This window comes from Macaca mulatta, chromosome 18, assembly GCF_049350105.2.
Source record: "Macaca mulatta isolate MMU2019108-1 chromosome 18, T2T-MMU8v2.0, whole genome shotgun sequence".
NCBI lineage: Eukaryota > Metazoa > Chordata > Mammalia > Primates > Cercopithecidae > Macaca > Macaca mulatta.
The window spans coordinates 49,511,639-49,526,462 of NC_133423.1; the positions used below are offsets into that span (position 1 = coordinate 49,511,639).

At 35.9% G+C, this 14,824-nt stretch overlaps 1 protein-coding gene across 1 annotated transcript in view; it reads left to right on the forward strand.

Moving 5' to 3' along the window:
* RIT2 (Ras like without CAAX 2) overlaps positions 1-14,824 on the forward strand; it is a 384,044-nt gene that overhangs the window by 178,116 nt on the left and 191,104 nt on the right. Inside the window, 1 exon segment of the mRNA NM_001257707.1 lies at positions 14,113-14,304. Within this exon segment, the coding sequence (NP_001244636.1) occupies positions 14,113-14,304 (192 nt within the window).

Below are 14,824 nucleotides of genomic sequence, written 5' to 3' on the forward strand. Positions count from 1 at the left end.
ATCATATTTCCTCTTTACAAAAATCCTTGGAATACCTTGGTGATCAATATTTGAATATCCTTCTATTTATCTACTCTGCCTCAGGTTGAAGTTTCCTTAGCTCAAGGTAATCCCCCATAGCCACTGGAGTCCTCAGTCAGAGGGAGAGAACTACCAGTGCCCTGACCCTACCTTACATTTGTCTCTCAAAGAGCAATAGCCAATCCCTTGCCTCCTGAAGAGTTGTATTTATCCTCTTATCTCCCTAAATAGTTGCAATTATTATTTTCCGAGTTCTTCAGTTTGATAAGATTGGGTTAGTTTTTATGTTCCCCCATTGAATTTTATCTCTGTTGTTTACAACTTACGTTAACTCCCAGAAATACTCCATCCCTGTCTTATTTACTGTCTTTTCCAGTCAATCTAAATTTGAGCAAATGAGATCCAGCCCTGAGACAATATAGATCAGGAAGCTTTGTGGTTAGCTGATAACTAAACCAGTTTTGCAGTTGCATTTGATGCTTTCCAGAGCACATCTCCTTTCTCTTTCTTTCCTATTTGAAATAATAGAAAATAGGAACCATGCATGCTGCCCTACTTACCATGTTGCTAGCACAGTCAAGTTGTTACTATCCTGTTTACCACCTTCTCTGCTGTACCTCTGAGGTTCAAGTAGCATAAAAAATAATTTTTGAATCACTTGGATAATAGAGTACTCTTCTCATGGGCACTGCATAGAAGCAGGCATGTTTTTAAGGACATTTAAAGACTAAATTGTTGGCCAAATTATTCAAGAATAAAAATTGCAGTTAGGGATGTTACTTTAGTGAGTTTCATGAGGATAGGAATAAAAAAAATGACAGTAACCATATAGCTAGTATTTTTCAGAGGCAAACCATGTTAGAACCAACATAGAGGAAGGCATTTTTCATACATTATATTACTTAATCTTCACATTGGTGATACTGGAAAGGCATTGATTTTCCATAATCCAGATGAGAAAATAGATGGCCAGAGAAATCAAGATATTTGCCCAGCAGATCTAATGTCATGTTTGTGGTTCCCTCAAGTCACATTCTCTCTCTTCTTCTTCTTTTTTTTTTTTTTTTTTTTTTGAGTCAAGTTTTGCTCTTGTTGTCAGACTGGAGTGCAATGGCACGATCTCGGCTCACTGCAACCTCCACCTCCCAGGTTCAAGCGATTCCCCTGCCTCAGTGCCTCAGTTACTTGAGTAGCTGGGATTACAGGCATGTACCACGAAGCCCAGCTACTTTTTGTATATTTAGTAGAGACGGGGTTTCACCATATTGGTCAGGCTGGTCTCGAACTCCTGAACCTCAAGTGATCCACCTGCCTCGGTCTCCCAAAGTACTGGGATTACAGGCGTGAGCCACCGTGCCTGGCCCACATTGTCATAATTACATCACATGTACTCACCTTGATATGAAGGAGGAGTAAAGAATGCCATATGTAGTATATATACTTAAGGGTTAAATTGGTGTTCTAAGTATGATAATGCATAAAAGATAGAGAACACAGAATGAGCAGGAGTCAGGAAAAGTTTCTGAGTGGTTAGAAAAATGTGTAATGTCTCTGGTTCTTCACTTCAGTAGTCCAACATTTCTCAGATTGGTTCTTGTTTATGAGTTCTCTGAAACTGAAACAACATCGTTAACAACAACCTCTTGCACTTCTCTGTGTTGTTTCACATACTCAAATGGAAACTTAACATTGTCCAGTGTGACGGAAGTTTGGGTTCTACTTTTGTTATGGCAAAAGCTGGTTAGGAAATGGAAGTCTGTGTGTGTTCTGGCAATTTCACCAGTTAAATGATAGTGCACCTGATACTGTGATACAAAAAGTGTATTTATTTATTTGGTTTTTAGCATATGATATTGAGGCAGGAGAACAGGGTCTGGAGACAGGGAATTGAAGGCCAATTGGAGCTAATTTCCTAAAGCTAGATCAAAAAGGAAAACACCTGGGTCTGGAGGCAGGCACTCTAAGGCCAACTTGTGATCACTTCCTAAAACTGGAGGGAAAGGAAAATCCCTCTCTCGCTAAGCCCCAGTAACAAAGTATCCAAAACTACTCCCTGTACCACCCCCTTTCCCACAGCATCTCGAATGTAAAAGGAAAGTGCCTCTGATTGCCCACGGGCCAAGTGCAGGCCATTCCTTCATCTGCATAGGGCACCAAATCCACTCTGGCCTCTAAATGGCCACAGGCCAAATCCTTCATCCACATAGTGGATAGCCAATCCAGACCTCAAAATGGGGCACTTCAACTCCAGAACACTTTGTCACCGGGGTCTTGAGCTGCTTGCTGGGGCCCGCTCCCACCCTGTGGAGCGTTCTCTAGCTTCGATGAATCCTTATTTTCACCATTTCGTTCCTTTGTTACTTTGCGCACTTTGTTCAGTTCTTTGTTCAACATGCCAAGAACCTGGACATCTCATACTCTAGGCCTGCCTTCTGGTAGCAATATGTCTAATATCTTATAGCAGACACTGTACAAAGACTGTATAAGGATGAACTAGACAAGTTCCCGGCTCTCTTTGATCTTAGGATCCAGCAGGGGCACCCCATGTAACTGCACTGACACCATCTAACAAGGGCTGGGTGGATGAGTCCAGAGCTTCGTGGCTGTTAACCAACCCTGCAGTATCCGTGTTTCCTAAAATCTGAAAGACTTGCAGGCAGAAGACTGCCACAAAACGTGAAGGAGAGAGTGTCTCTGCTGTAGGGTGACACAGGGGATTCCCTTAGCACATTTCCTAACTGAGAAGTGTCCTTGTGCATTCATTCAGCCCTGCCCCACTCCACTCTCTAGTGAAGCAATTCGGAATCATCTCAGCATTTGCTCAGTTCTCTCTCTTGAGGCCCCAACACTAACACCAGATTATCCCACAGTTAGACCTTGTGTCTTCCTCAACACGGTCTGCAGGGTTTTTGAACAAGTGGTAAAGGCAGTAACTGATAATGTAGGGGAAAGGTGTTTCTTTTTTCTTTCTTTTCTTTTTTTTAAATCCCAGCCGTTTCTTTATTTAATTACCCTGATCACTACCTGCAGACACTATGACTTTTTCTATTTGTTGATGATGTTGTGTTTGACAATTCCCAAGACTTCATTAGGACTCTTTCTATTTATCGTTTTTTTCTACTTTCACTTTTAATTTTCCAGAAATTTTGAGTTACTGTTGCTATCGTTTTGTTTTCCAATGGTAGTATAGATATCAAATAATAACAATAGTTCTGTGATTTCAATTGCATTTTGAGGGGCAAGAGACTGAGAAATTGCCCACTCTCTTGAACAGGAAGCTTTTGATTTTAAAATATTGCTGCAATAGAAAGGGTTTAAGAAAAGCATTGTTTAAAATTATCATATGTCCTAGCCACCAAAATACATTTTAAAATAATAAAACATATGCTATACAATATTAATATATGTGCTTATATTTTATATGTATGCATATGATATCTTATGATGTTAATATCTATGCTCTATGTTAATATGATATTCATATATCCATACTTTTTATATTTACTACAACTTACTAACAATTTCAAAAACTATTAACTTCCAGAGTGAATCCATCTTGAGGCATCTCACAAACAATACCATAATAGAAACCAGACTTGATAATTTTAAAACTCAAATATCATCATTATCTCATCATTCTCCATTATCCCCATATTTTTCCTGGCCCTAACCTAATAATGAAATCCTATTTTTTCCAATGTAGTAGAATATGCAATTTTAAAATTATTATATTTTAAATAACTAGATCAAAATGATTCCAAAATTACCAAACTGATATGATGATGTTTTTGTGTTATGGAACAGCTCACCTGAGTTTAAAAGTGTAATGAAACACAATTATATTTGAATAACCAAATTATTTGACCACAGTTACTGCAGGGAGTTGAAATAATATGGAACAAACAATGACTTTTTTTTCAATATATTTAAATTTTTTCCTAATATATTTTTATGCAAGATGCAAGGCATATTGGTCTGTTCCCATGCTGCTAATAAAGACATACCTGAGATTGGGTAATTTGTAAAGGAAAGAGGTTTTCTTTTTTTTTTTTTTTCTTCTGTGAGATGGAGTCTTGCTCTGTCACCAGGCTAGAGTGCAGTGGTGTAATCTTGGCTCACTGCAACCTTTGACTCCCGGGTTCAAGCGAGTCTCCTGCCTCAGCCTCCCGAGTAGCTGGGATTGCAGGCATGCATCACCACGCCCAGCTAATTTTACATTTTTAGTAGAGATCACCATGTTGGCCAGGATGGTCTCGAACTCCTGACCTCGTGGTCTGCCCGTCTCGGCCTCCCAAAGTGCTGAGACTACAGGCATGAGCCATGGCTCCAGGCCAGGAAAGAGGTTTAATTGACTTACAGTTCAGTGTGTCTGGATGACCTCACAAAGTGTTCAATGATGGTGGAATAGGAAGTAAACACGTCTTTCATCACATGGTGGCAGGAAGGAGAAGAATGAGCAAAAGGGGGGAAAGCCCCTTATGAAACCATTACATTTCAGGAGAACTCAGTCACTATCATGAGAACAGCATGGAGGTTACCACCTCCGTGATTCAATTACCTCTCACCAGGTCCCTTCCAGGATGTGGGAATTATGGGAACTACAATTCAAGATGAGATTTTGGTCAGAACACAGCCAAACCATTTCACAAGATTACAAATGTATTTTTTAAAGAGAGAAAGATATTGATTGACTTGGGAACAAAAATTTTGCCGAATTTGATGGTACAGGCATGTCCCTTAACAATATAAATTTTAAAACTTTCTTCTACCAATTATCTTAAAAGATTTATCTAGGATGATTTTCCTTATTAGTACTCACAAACTCCTTTACTGTTAGAAGCTTGCTTATTATGTCTGTGTTCCAGAATACATACATTATCATAGAGTTAGCACATCAAAATATTTTTCTAAATGGCATTTATTTGTTCAAATGGCAGCAATTTAGTTGAATTTTTTAATGTTAAAAATCTATCAAGCAATATAAGTGCAACGTAAGTGTTAAAAACACTTTAAGCATAGATGTTGTCCTCTAATTAATGTTTAACATTTGCTTGGTGACACAAGTCTAATTCCTTGAATAAAAAGAAAATAAGAAAGATATAATTAATTGCTAATTTTTTAAGTTCATAAGTGATGAAAATATACAAAAAATAATTCTCAATAAAGGCTGGATTTGTTAGGTATGGGTTCACACACACACACACACACACAAAAACACAGGAAGAATATAATCGACTTAGAAGCATGCACAGGATTCAGATCACAGCAAAGGAAAGAAAGCTACCCATGTGATGTAGAAGGGATTAGAAAACTGGGCTTTCTGAGCTGGCTGTGTTTTAATTAGCTATGAGAAAATGATATCATCACTACCTTTCTGGGCTCTGATTTTCTCATCTGCAAAGTAAAAAGTTTGCATCTGATAATCACTAAATTCTTGATTCCCTAAAAAAGGTTCAAGTATGAGGAATAATGTTCATGAAAGCACAATGGTAAGAGAGACAACTTTTATGATCAGGCCATGAGAGAAGTGACCCCATTAGAGAGGGCATATTCAATATTAACTGGAGATAAAGCTTGATTGGTAGCATGATATCAGATTATATAGGGTCTTAAAATCAGGCTGATGAGTATAGATTTGATGTGAAAGTAAATGTGCAACCACTGGACCTTTGGAGACAGAAGAGCTGCAGAATAAATGCAGTACTTAAAGAAGAGTAATCAGATAGTGAAATGGATGGATTTCCCCCCACTGATGGATTGATTGGAAAAGGGAGACCCTGGGGTTAGAGCAGCCACTCAGGAGGTATAACTAAGCTGGAGGATGAAATATATCCAGCACTTTATGATGGTCAAGAACCTTGTAACCTCTTCCTGGTTGTACTTCTGATGTCATAGAGGACAAACATCTGCTCCAATAATCACTTTCCTCACTTGTATGATGAGGGAGTGTTGGACTGTCAATACAATTCTAAAATTTTGTAATTCTCTGGAGACAAATTATTCTTTATATTGCAAAACAAGATTATTTGGTTTTTACCAAAGGAGGAACCAAATAGTAATTTATTTTTTATTTAATATTTAGAAATATGAATTTCATTGTGGATGGTGAAGCTTTTTTAGAGAAAGCATGTGTGGGTATGTGTGTGCATGAGTCCCATATCATTTTTCTTATTTATAGTAGTATCCTATCAGGTACTCTAAATCAATTAGCAACTGCAACTTTGTCATGTGAAGTTTCTTATTTCACTCTATTTTTGTTGAAATCATCCTTTCAGTATCACATTGGGAATGACTAAACTGCGGTAGATGAAATCCTTTCACAACACAGTTATGCTGACTTCTTCCAAGATTCATTCCTGTAGGTTTTATCAGCAGGAAAACAGCTCCCAGTATGAGTGACCTCCAGGATAAACAGGAAGCCAGCTGTGATTAGAAATATCTTTTAGTGGATTTGTACCACCCAGAGGCGATCATGAAACTTTAAATCTTTGACAAAATACAAGTCAAATAGAAGGAGGAAAGGCAAACAGACTTCTATGGGAAAGAAATTTTGGTGCAAAATTTGATCCAAATACAGTAAGATTCCCCTTTCCTCCTCCCTTTTTAGCGTAAGACAAATGACTAATGCTAGACAATGAAATAAGGAACATTAACTTGCTTTATAATTGCTGTGGATTTCAATGGGATATAGGTTTATCTAAAAGTTAAACTAGACCTGGCCTTACATGTACAGGAATGAATAAGTAACTAAAAGCTTTATCCATTTAGTTTAAGGATTTGATTCCCTTTCCCTTTTATCTTCATCCTCCTGCCCCCAATCCTCACTCCCCTTAAAGTGCATATCATCCAGGGAATAGTAACATATTTTAAAACATTTAGCTTAAAGTAAGTAATTAACCAAGTGATAATATAATTATCTGTTGGGCTTTGATCCAGGCACTGTCCCTAGTGCTTTGGAGAATATGATGCTCAGGTAGGTTAGAGTCTAGTGATGGGAATGTGTATAAAACACACGTAATTACAATAAAAGAAAGAGGCATAAGTGCCAAAATCTGAGGACAGTTCAGTACTGAGCATGCCTGGCAAAAGAGAACAAAACTAGAAGAAAGCTGTCAGAAACCATTTCTATAAAATCTCCTTTAAAATAGATAAAATACTTCAAATGGAGGCAAAGCTCCAGCTCTCAAAAAGAAGGGATAAAAAGAATTTGTCCCCCCAAACTGATCCAGACTAATTGATTTGTGCCCTATTTCCAACTCACATATTCAATCCAAAAGGCTTGTCCCCTGAGTCTGTCACAACTACCCCATTTAGATTCTAATCTTTCACCTAAGCCGTATTTCCAGTTATCATCTATGGATAGTTCCATTTGGATGTCTAATATTAACTAGACAAGTAGAACTCTGTGTGGGACATGATGGCTCTTAAGTTATTTACTTTCTCAATCAGCTGATCTCTGTCATTACAACCACCAGATCCAGGGCTACAAAAACTGGAACCATATTTAATTTAATTTAATTCTTTCTTTCCTCGGCGAGGCAGTGGTATCAATGTGTCTCTGATTTTCTACTTGATAGCTCCAGGACTTCGGCCATCTCATTTAATATCTCTATACTTTTTTTTAATATCTAATGTGAGATATGTTTTTCATGTCATTTTTTCATAATTCCTTTCTCTCCGTTTTTCTTTATTGTGACCTCTCATTCAAGAATTTCCCCCCCCCCCGCCCCCCTTTTCTTTCTCCTTTTGTGAAACCTCACTTCAGAATTACTGCGAAAGCCTTCATGGTTTTCTCCCTGCTCTCAATGGCCCTTTCCTCCACTGTGACTCTCACCATTGCCAAACCAATCCTACTACAATAAGGCTGCCTGCTTGTTACTTTCCTCCTGACAAAAATCTCCTGAGTTCTAGTTCCGCTCACATGTGCTCTTGGCTGTTATTTTGTGCTAATCTCATTGCAATGGGACTGACTTCATGAGCCGGCAATTGCTGCAGCTGCCCAGGGTCCCAAGCCCAGAAGTGCATTGCACTTGTTTTAATGTATTACTCTTGCTGTCTTGAAATTCTTAATTATTTTTGAACAAGTAGCCTCACATTTTCATTTTTGCATGGGGATCTACAAATTATGCAGCTATTCCTGCATTACAACCTTAGTGCTTATTCAAATTGTATTTAGTTAAGAGTTTTCCAGGAGTCATCATTATAGTTGGATTCCAAGTACTCTTCAAGCCTCCAGTTTCAATGCCAACAACTAAACTAAAAAGATTTTAAACATCATTATCAATTATTACACGCTAATCATTTTCTATGGAATAATTTTCTATTATCTTACTTGAAGCTTCCATCAGTATTATTGAGTATGACTATGAAATGTTTGACAAGGCTTACATTGAAAAACACAATCACAGAATAGTCTTAGAGAACCTGATACTACAGATCTAGTTGGGTTGACACTGGGGATGTTGTCTCTTATCTCAACCCCAAGAAGAGAAATTGCCTTCAGCTCTCAGTGCTTAGGGGAGATTTGTGTCAAATTAATATGTTGTTATTGATAACAAAAGTGATATAATTGATCATGTTTTCATTGTAGCTTGGGTTGTTTAGATGTTCAGAGTCAAATTGTAAATCAAACTCTGTCTCCTCACTCTATCCTGGTTCTGATGCTCTAATTTTTATTTGTCATATATATATAAATGACAAATAAAAAAATATATATCTCCATATTTTAGTTTTATTATATGTATTTATTTTACCAATCTCAAATCTTACACAACTGTCATATATAAGTGCTCAATAAATATTTGATGAATGAGTTAGGCACAGCACAAGCAGTATTCCATGATAAAATGCATTCCTAAAAATATGTGTCAAATACCAAAAAACAAATGATAGCTTATCTTCTCTGAAAACTGTAAAATGGTATTTGTTAATTATATTTTGACTTTTAGGCACAATCTTTGACCTCACATTATCGGCATTTATAAAATCTGTTTGTTCATTTTCATTTCAGTTGACATAACCAGTTTAAGGCATCAGATTGAGACTGAGAAACCACCACTCCTACTTATTGCAATCCTTTTGCTTTGCATAAGTTATAGTAAATTTATGATACCTAGACTTTAATCCTTTAGAATTGTTTCTATACTTTCATTAAAAAGATGCAAATAAAAGAAACAACAATCACATGATTCTGTGCTATGCCACCCTCCAAAAATTCAGCTATTGAAGGCTAAGCAGGTCCTAGATGATTAACTACTATGCAAATGATGAATTTGGACTATGAAAGGCTATTTAAAAGTGAGAATACATAATCTTTGGAAGTGAGGTTACCCGAAAGTTGAGGAGTTCTGTACAAATAATAAAGTTAAGGAAGAACATCACATCCTTTTCCCTACCAAGCCCTCTTTGCCTTCCCTCTGAAAACTGTTCCTGCCATTTTCTCAACCCCAAGGTTCATTTAGATCTTAACTATTATTCATTCAATTTATCTTGGCTTGGTTGTGTTTCTCCAATGAAGATATATATATATATCTCCTACCACTTGGTACAGTGTTAGGTATATGACTGACTTTTTAATTTACTTTTTTTTTCCATAAGGAGAACAAATATGGACATGTGGTTCATTAAAGAGATGGCCAAAAGGGATTCAGATCAATATATGTAATGCTATCTGTGTGCCCTTACTGGGAGTGGTTAATAAGCTGGTCTGAATATAGTGCTAGTGCTTTTTAAATATAGTGAGGCATTCGTATCTTTGTAGTACTGCTACTTGAATGCAGTGGAGAGCTGGCCCAATTCCTACATGTTCTAATACCTGCTTAAAATTCTTACTCTGATAATCAAGAAGCTGGAATATGAGATTCATCAAAAATTCTGTATTCATTTTCCGAATATAGAAAGATTATCACACAATTTTAGTACAAGGGAGTATATCAAAGGCAACTGATCAAACTGGAATGCTGTACTCAGAATAGCTCTGAAAATATTAGAAATGCTTATATTTGTAGCATTTTATACAAAGGGTCTATTACATAAATATGTTGCTACTTATAGATAGCAGATGGAATCTAAAAATGTTCCTGAATAATTAACCAGCAAGTTTCATTTATAGCAGGAAGCAAACGAAGAAGGTATTAACATTCAGGATACACCAAACAGAAAGTATAGGGATCTTTAATTCATGGGTGAATGAAGGCGGAAGCAACATGGTGAACACGGCATTTTTCCTTTTAAAGTGATTTCCTTATCATATATTATTAAGTTAATACATAGTAAAGAGATTTTGTTCAAATCTCTGTGTCCCATCAGCCTTTACTGCATCTTCTAGTAAAACGTGCGCGCGCGCACACACACACACACACCCCCCACACAGAAACTTGTGTACATGTTGTGTAAAGAGTTGGTATAGAAAAGGTCATTTAAGATAAAACATCCTCCCCATTCATTATGATAGCTTCATTACATCTGTTTTATTGGTGGAAAGATTTTCTGTTTGGGGAAAAAAAAAAAAGCTTAATACTTTTCTGATGAAGCTTATATAAAAAACACTGCCACATTTATATTTAATGCAGCTAAAAGAAGATTTCATGCCTGTTTTCCCAGTGAAAGCTTCTATTCTGCCAGATTTGTACCAGAGATAATAATAGGCTTGATTTGTATTGTATTTAAAAAATTCATCAAAGCATTTTCACATCTCTTCTCTCATCTGAGCTTTTCTACTGCCCTGTAAGACTAGTTAAGTGTATGTCCTAATCCATCTTTAACAAAAGGAGAAATTGAGGCCCAGAGAGGTTATGTGACATGTCAGAAGACATGCTTTAAGTAGCAGTCCTAGAGGTCATGCACTATGACTACCTTTCTCTGCTTCTAGAATATAAAGACCACTCTGAGCGTACATTCAGTTATGTATTCATACAGATAGGTGCAAAACAAAAATCATCCAAATTTTAAAGTATGTATGCTGGAACTTTATACCTAGAGATTCCAATTTAGATCAGATGTTATTCCTTGACATATCTATTTTTAATGTGATATGTGTGCAACTTTGAATCTGGTTAACAAGCACTGTTGGACCTTTATTCATTCAATCATCCAATATTCTCTGTGAATTTTGCCTTCTGTAATTTGCTTATCTTCCTAACAGGTTGTTACGCTTTATCAAATTTGTTAGTCATTTCTTTATGGCATATTTTTGTTGAAGTCGTCAAATGCATTGCTCTTTTTCTTATGTCTCACATAGAAATATATTCCTTCAGTTCAAATTTAAGAAACAATCTACAATTGAACAACAAAAAGAACCAACCCCCTTCAAAGAAAACTACTACATTCTTCACAACAAAATAAAATCAATATGTAGAAGACAATATACAAATGAATATAAAACATAGGACATGTTGATCATAACACATAAATAATAAATACAAATAAAAGGAACATGATGTTTCAATTCTACGATTTGCAAAAGTAGAACAATTTGATAAGCAGCATCGTTGAAAATGAGGATAAATAGTCACATTTATATAACGCTGGAGAAAGTATTGTTGACACAATGTCTTTGGCATTGAGATTGGCAATATTTCTCAAAAGTAAAATATATGTTCTTTTTGGTCTAGAAATACTGTTTCTCAGGTATAGATAAATCTGTGCAATGTTTAAGAACATATATATCACAGTATTTTCTATAATAAGAATAAAAGGAGGCCATCTAAATGCCTGTTCATAGATAAGTAGCTAAATTCATTATGGTACATGTATAAAAAGAATTATGATGTCTCTATAAAAAAGAATAAGCAATATTTATATATACTTATATAGAATAGTTTCCAAGGTATAGTAGGGCTATTACATTTTAATTAAAGATATATATTTTTTCCCCATTGAGTTTAGAATGATATATAAAGGAAAAAGGAACATGTATATGCTTGTATGTACACAGACAGTAGTGTAAAGTTAAAGAAGCTATTAGCTGATGCATTTGAAAAGGAAAACTAGAAGTTTGGGGTGGGAAGAAAACTAAATTGGTACTAGATACATCTGTACCATTTAAATATTTTGCTAACACTTGTATTTGTTAATTTTCAAAAAGGACTAGACGATTGAAAATCAAAAACTTTAGTACTGAAAATAATAATCAGAAAATAGCATAAACTTTAAATTGTAAAATAGATCTTTTCCAATTTAGCTTGCATTTTTATTATTTTAATCATACACAACTGATATAACAGATCAAATTATGTTTTCCTAAAGATCAAACATATTTCTAAGATAAGATGATCCTATCATTTTTTTTCCAAAGAAATGTAATTATGAATTTGAGAAACATCAGATATCATTTTCAGTCCATACTTCTCTAGTCAAGTCCTGTCAATTATGGAGGTTTGATTCAGACATAGGGTTTCAAAATCAGAGTATGTCAGAACTATGAGGGATCTCAGATATTTTATTACTCAATCGTGGTTCAGGAATGAAACATGGATCCAATAGAATGTTTTTTTCTCCCAAATTAGTACATTTCACTCACATAGTGAAATTTAGGATTGAGTTAAAATAAAATTTAATGCTAAGTAATTTGATATAGTGAGAGTCAGGTAACATGAGTTTTTTGAACCAACTCTGTATCATGTTGTTGTCGGTCTTTGGACAAGTCTCTTGTCCTCTCTGTGATCCAGTTCTTGCAACTTAGAAATGACTGCTGAAACTGATGCAAACACTGTTTACATTTATTCCATATTTACTGAAAATGATTGGTGAAATTCACTTATTAACTCAGAAATGTATTAACCTTATCAGTCTCTGGACTTGCAACCACCCTAATTCTCCAACGTTCCTGGATCTACGTAAATGCTCCCATCTTTCAAGCTAGCTTAAATCAAAATAACATTTATTTAAACAATTACTCTGAGTGGGGCATTTTGTGAGTTCTTATAAACATTTTACTAGGTAAAGAAGTCCCATTTTCTCAAATTCTTCAAACACAGTTAAAACCCACCAAAAATTTTATTTCTTTGATTACTCATAGCACGAATTGTCCAAGTCACAATATGCTCTTTTGTTCTTTCATTGCTTATTCCACAGACAGAAATTAAATTTTATATTTTCCATTGCTTCTATCTAAGTAGCCATGGCCATTTTAACAGTAGTTTCACTAGCCGGGCGAGGTGGCAGGCGCCTGTAGTCCCAGCTACTCGGGAGGCTGAGGCAGGAGAATGGTCTAAACCCGGGAGGCGGAGCTTGCAGTGAGCTGAGATCCGGACACTGCACCTCAGCCTGGGCGACAGAGTCTCAAAAAAAAAAAAACAAAAAAAAAAGTAGTTTCAGAATAAAAGTGAATAAAAACAGATATTTTAGACTTAAAGGAACTTTCCAAATTGTAATTCAGACCAAATATTGAATTTTCAGTCACCGAGAAGTTGTAGTTGAAAGAAGATGAAAGAGTCAGCAGAATGTAGAAATTGATCCATCCCTCAGCAATCTAGATCCTTCTGTTTATGTACCTTCATGAGACAAATCTAACACCCAAATAAATAACTGGATCTGGAATTATCAATGCTAATAACTTTTTCCATTCACAAGGAAGACCAAGGTCTAACTCTAATTCATTTTCATATTTTTGAGTAGAAAAATTTGTTCTCCCAGATTCCTTGGCAGACTTATGGCAAATCCCCTATACAAACCTACTTTCATTTGCAAAGTGAAGCCAACTTCCTTAGGTAATACACTTTTTTCTTCAATGTTTCTAGAAAAGAAAATTGGTTCCAAAAATATCTGAAATATGTAATTTAAAGAATATCTAGCCTGGGTTCAAATAAATGTAATGATTGGAGTATAAACATTTAGATTCATTTTTTTAAAGTGAGGTCACTACAAATAAAATATATATATATATCATCTTTATACAATCCCTAAGAGTCCATGAGTAAAAATTGCTGTTTAATATGTTTTTCTAAGATCTCATAAATGAAATCTCCTATGATTAAATATCAATATTCTTAATAGTTTAAAACATTCAAATTTCATAATGATTACATTTAAACCTCCTATTAATTAGCTATATTGACAGCCCATAACTAAATTTATTTTTTTTTCCTGCAGGCAGAATTCACAGCCATGCGGGAGCAGTACATGCGAGGTGGGGAAGGCTTCATTATCTGCTACTCCGTCACTGACCGTCAATCATTTCAGGAGGCTGCCAAGTTTAAAGAGCTCATTTTTCAGGTCCGCCATACCTATGAAATTCCCCTGGTGTTGGTGGGTAACAAAATTGACCTGGAACAGTTCCGCCAGGTGAGTGCCAATTTTATCTGGTAGCTTCTGTCTTTTGCTCTGATAATACATAGTACAAAATATGGCTGCTTTCCAAGGTTCATATCGAGAATTATGAGAAAGAAATTATGCACATGATTTTTCTAATAAGTCATGGTGGTCACATGGTAAATTGTGTTGGCCTCCATAATATATTTGATCACATATGCTATTTTGTAGAGTGTCCTTGCTAGTGCCCCATCCCCTAGGATCTGGGATTATATACTGAATATAGTAGAAGTGATTCTGTTGACTTCTGAAGTGTGGCCTTAAGAGTTCTGCAGTTTCTGCCATTGTCACTTAACTGCTCACCCTTGAGTACAAGTAAAGAAGCCCAAGCTAACCATGAGAAGATAGTCATGTGGACAAAGTGAGATTCAGGCTCACAGCTGTCCCTGCCAAGACACTACACATGTGGGCAAAGACACGTTGCATGTTTTAGCACTAGCTGCCATATAACTGTAACCTCATAAGATAGCAAGCCAATCCACATGGAACAGGA